Here is a 5,132-nt window from a genome sequence, read left to right as displayed (position 1 = left end):
ACTCCCAGAACTCCCCCAGCCAGCATCCGGCTCTGGGAGTTGGAGCCCACCCACCTTCAAGTTGCTGAGGTTGAGAACGCCGGTCTAGAGGAGCAGAGATCAAAATCATTTTTAAAGAGAAGGAAAGGAATCACTGATGCTTAAATCATGAACATGAGAAAAACGTTAACCCCGCCCCCAAATCACTTTTCAGCCTTTGGTGTTCTCTTCTTCCCAGCAATGGAAGAACCGCATCACCAACTCATCTTTTGGCAAGATGCGCCGGGAGAGGAAGGCATGGGCTGCATCTCCCGAAGTCCCAGCAGCCTCTGGGGTACGTCACGCCCAGGCTGGGAAAACCCTGAAACGTCTGTGGATGGGAAGAGAGACCAGGAGCCGTGAGCCAAAAAGGGCGGTCCCGATGGCCAAGACGGTGCGTAACCAGAGGAGCACGGTCAGGACATCTTGGAGTAACCGAGATCCAATTAAAAAACCAGAAAAGTCTATGCCACCGTAAACAGAGCGATACCCAGCTACGGGGCAACATCCAGATCCAAAAGCCGGAAGAGCTGTCCTTCAGGAGGGAAACTGCTCCTGGAGACAACTCCTGTTGAGAGGTATACAAGCTGGTCCACGCGCACGAGTATCACGGGAGATAACGCGGCTTGCTCACGCTCACCGTAGTCCTTGGGGCGGTCAGGAAAAAAGAGCTAGCCAGCACGAGCCGAGAAGAAGGGCAGGGCGCGGACGAAGCTGTCCAGCTTGCTGCGGAAAAGCTCACTCTGGATGGTCTCGTTCAAGTTGCAGAGAGGGTTTTTGACCACGTACTCCACGTAAATCTAAGGAGAGACGAGCAGCAGGCCAGGCGGCGGGTAAGCAGAGATCCCTTCTCCCCAAGCCCACTCAAACGGCCCTCAGAGAGATGGAAAACGGAGCAGGAGCACCACCTTCCAAACAAGTGTCCCCAGTTTTATCTCTTCCTCATTATGCAGGAACTTCAGTTTACAACCTTCCCAGCAGGAATTAAACAGAAGCTTTTAATTCTGCTTGTTAAGATTACCCGGCCATTTTAAACGAGAGTACAAAAACATTTCCTAAATGTGCTAATGCTCGATTTTTTTTTTAAAAAGAGGCTTTTTCCAATTTTCTCAGCAGTCATATCTAAGGAAACACCCACCAACAATTTTCCATGGCAAAGGGAATCCCTTTTTATCCCTTAAAGCTTTGAATAATTCGGCCATTATGTCTGCCTGCTGTTTATGATACTGCAATTTTTACCGAAAGCCACCCTGAGCGATGCTTAGGCACCAAGCCTGGGAAGAAAGTCCCATGCATGCTGTTGAGGATAAGTGCCTATTACTGCCTGGCCTCCATGGAAGCAAGCTTTGTGCGACTCAGCATCACAGGTAGCGAGCAGTCAAGGGCAGCGCTGAATAAAAGTGTTGCTGCTCTGTCAGGCCAGTGCACCTAGATTCACCAGCCGCTACTACCACCTGTGCATGACAAGGTTATCCCAGGAAGGGGAGGAAGTGTTGCAGGGGAGACAGAACAGAAATCCTCACATAGCTGTAGATCTGGTGCAGGATGTCCTGGATGTTGCCCACTCCCAAGTCCGTGTTCATGACCACCTTGAGCCCGGTGGGCGTCTCGTAATAGTGCAGCTTGTACTTGCTGGTCTGGAAGGAGAGGAAGCCATCCTTCCTGGGGGTGCTGAGATTAAGGCAAACGGGAGGAAAATGTGGCGGTCTTCACCGTCCCACCAGCTCTCGGTCTAGAAAGTGTGGCTTTGGGTACTATGAAGAAACCCCCCCATGGAAGCCATCTCCCAACCTGCCATTGATTGCCCAATGGGGGAAAGGATACATGTCCACAGGGCTCATTTTGCTAACAAAGGAACGGATGGAGAAGAGCATCCCGTACATCAGCTTGAACTCCTGGGACGGGGAGGGGGAGGAGAGGATGAGCAGAGAGGAAAGGGATGAGAGGCCTTTAGCATCATTCTGCAGCAAGTCAGTGCGAGTTTATTCAGATTAGGACAATTCAGCTTTTTCAGCTCCATCACACACACAGGAAATTGCGCCATTATGTTTTTCCAAGCTTTAAAGGTTTCCATCCCTGCTTAACACAGTAGACAGACAAAAACGACTTAAGGCTCCGCAGATGCACTCAGTGCCCAGCTGGGACTGGTGCTCAGAAATTCTTAGGAGACTCTCTGCCAGTGTTAATCTTTCCCCCGCTGAACATGATGCTGCAGCACCGTGTCGTCTACTTCTCCTGATCAGGATGCTGTTGTGGGAAAAACCGGCGACATACACGCATACATACACGCATACATAAATCTTGTATGGAGTACAGGACCCAGAACCATGAATTAAAATTATAGGATGGCAGATTGCAAGCCAATGTGGGAAAAAGAACTTCCTCACAATTAGGGCAGTTCAAGGGTGAAACCAATGATCCAGGGGGGACGGGTTCCTCTTCAGCGGATGCGTCAAGCAGGGTGGCCAGCCATCCGAGGAATGTTTTGATTTGGAACCCTGCACTGGGCAGGGTGGTGGACTCACCGGCTACACTGCCCCATCCAAGTCTGGATCTACGATTCTACTTGCACACCCTTCCTCTGTCCTTCAAACGCAAAATAAAGAGCGGTAGCCAAAGCAGCTCTTATACCTGGCTGAAAGCAAAAGCACAAGGCTAAGCCGTTGCTCCTCTTGCCTCTGAGAGCCAGAAAGGGTAGCTGGGCATGTAAGCACCGCATGCAATCAGCTTAACGTTTTTAATCCATCAACAGCTAAGCCATGCTCGCTTGGAACGAAAGCAAATTTGTGAAGGATTCGTATCAGACGGGATCAGCAGAGGTGAGCTTGCCCAACTAGAAAGACACCTAAAACCCAGGCCAGACTGAAATAAACTATCTGTAAGCGTTGAAGCTTAAAAATCGGCTTTGGAGATGCCTGGCTCCGCCTAGAGGAACTAGAACTCCCATCATCCCCCTGCCCCACAGCAACTGGCCATGTTGGCTGGGGATTAGGGTTGGCCGGATTCTCCTTGGTTTGGAATGCGCTTTTAATGGCCCTGTACCCCAGGTCCGACCAGGCCAACCCCGCTGGCATCCAGCAAAGTGCTAACCGAGGGTGCTGGACAGCCCTTGTGGACTCACGGATGTCAGTCCCCGCCCTGCAGTGGGGGTTTATTTCTGCGACAGGTTCAATAGCCCCGACACCTCAAAAGGCCCTGGGTGGGCTTACAAGAAGTTAACGTTATAAATGCAACGGACTGAATCGACCTTATAGCGAAAACCGCAGTTATACATAACGCACCGAGACTCCCCTAAGATGGGGGCTGCTAAAACGTGGGAAGGGTTGAAGGTCCAGTGAAATAAAGGCGCCTTTCAAGACGGCGATGGGCTTGGAGGCTGCATGCCTTTAGCCCAGTGTTTGTCCACCTTGGGAACTTCAAGATGCCTGGACTTCAACTCCCAGAATTCCCCAGCCAGCCATGCTGGCTGGGGAATTCTGGGAGCTGAAGTCCAGGCATCTTGAAGTTCCCAAGGTGGACAAACACTGACCTATTGTAACGAAAGCGAGTCAAGAAATGGGAGCGCATACCGGACCCGCAGCGGGGCCTGGCGGAGGCCCCTGAGCGCGTGCAGAGGGCCTCGCCGCCCCCCCACCCCGCGCGCGGCTCAGGCTCACCTCCTCTTTGGAAATGCCGGCCTGCTTCTTCCGGTTCCACTCGCTGTAGTGCAAGCAGGCGCCATTGCGGTCGAAGAGGTAGAGGTTGTGCACCGTCATCTGGGGAGGGAGGGAAGCGGGGCAGCGAGGCCCCCGTTGAGGCCAGAGGGCAGGAGAGGCCGCGCCGCGCGTTCCCACCCCAGACAGCCCCAAAGCCACCGAGGGGTATAAATGCGGTAATGAAAATGATAACGCCACCACCGCCCCCCGCGCGGTCAGGCGTCTCGGGGCCAGAAAGGACCGCCCGGGCCTACCTCGGCCGCGGCGCCTCGCCTCTCCGGTCTCTATGACAACCCCGACGTCTTTAACTTCCGGGAGGGGTGGTGCGTGCCTAGGCAGTGCCGTGACCCCTCTCGCTGATTGGCTGCTGGCGCGCGGGCGGACGTCCCCGCTCAGCTCGCCCCCTTTCCGAGCATGCGCCGTGGTCGCCCTTTCCACTGCCCACCGGACGGGAGGACTTGCCCGAAAGGAATATGGCGGCATCGGCTTCACCCCGCACCCGCCCTGAGGCCTTGCCCGGCGCTGCGCGGGGGCGAGGGAGCAAAGTGGGGCCCCCTGCGAGGACCGGCGCGGCAGCCTAGAGCCTGGCGGGGGAGCAAAGTGGGGCTCAAGGCGAGGACCCAAGGCGGGGACGCTAAAGTACCGGGGAGGAGGCGCCCGAGCCCCGAGAAGGGGCTCCTCCAGGTGGGGGAGGGGGCGCGGTTTACCTCCGGGGTGGGGGAGGGGCCTGCGGGAGGACCTCCCCCGCGTTGGCGCCCTCCAGATGTGCGGGACTCCAACTCCCATAACCTCCCAGGCAGCGTGGCCGCGCTCGCCGGGGATGATGGGAGTTGGAGTCCAACGCGGTGGGACAGCTGAGGAGGGTCAAGGGGGAGGCTGTGAGGTGAGATGGAGTAAACGGGAAGGCTTCTTGGAGTCCAGAGCAGGGTTGGGGGGGGATCGCACCAACTGCTCTGTAACCCCTTTCTTCCAGGATCTTTTTCTCCGCTTTTATAACTTCCCATCCAGGGATTTCCTGGTGGTCTCCCATCCTCCCCCCCAACTGAGCTTTTCCAGGTTGGCTAGGTGACGCTGTGCCTGGCTGAGGAGGAACCTGGGAGTAAATGAAGAAGAGGCGCCCTCACCGGGGCAGTGGCTTTATCTCCCCCCCACCCCCTGTGGCTGCCCAATTCCACCCGAGGCTTCCGGGCAGCCAAGCCGAAGCGCCGACCTGCATTCCCATTCCTGGAGGCTGGCAATATGAATGGTGTTTAAAACATCCAGGGGAAGGCAGGAGTTGTCTGCCTGCCTTCTTCCTTTGAGCTCCGAATTTCAAGCTCTCTTTTTCTTCTCCTAGGACCGGCTTGGGGAGCTCACACGTGCCCCCTACTTTCCCGGTGGCTCCAGCCTCCTTTGGCTGTCCGGCCCAAACGTGCTGCC

General features: G+C 55.6%; 1 protein-coding gene across 1 annotated transcript; it reads right to left on the bottom strand.

Moving 5' to 3' along the window:
- Nucleotides 1-647: 647 nt before the first annotated feature.
- On the bottom strand, nt 648-4,117 carry TRAPPC1 (trafficking protein particle complex subunit 1). Its single transcript, XM_063301645.1, has 5 exons — nt 3,968-4,117; nt 3,675-3,773; nt 1,843-1,913; nt 1,542-1,680; nt 648-818 (listed from the first exon to the last, which is right to left on the bottom strand). Exons 2-5 carry the CDS (start codon nt 3,771-3,773, stop codon nt 690-692), a joined length of 438 nt encoding a protein of 145 aa, XP_063157715.1. The 5' UTR covers nt 3,968-4,117; the 3' UTR covers nt 648-689.
- Nucleotides 4,118-5,132: the final 1,015 nt, after the last annotated feature.

This window comes from Candoia aspera, chromosome 4, assembly GCF_035149785.1.
Source record: "Candoia aspera isolate rCanAsp1 chromosome 4, rCanAsp1.hap2, whole genome shotgun sequence".
In the NCBI taxonomy this organism is placed as follows: domain Eukaryota; kingdom Metazoa; phylum Chordata; class Lepidosauria; order Squamata; family Boidae; genus Candoia; species Candoia aspera.
The sequence above is the reverse complement of the archived record's forward strand: the minus strand, read 5'-3'. Positions and strand labels throughout refer to the sequence as shown.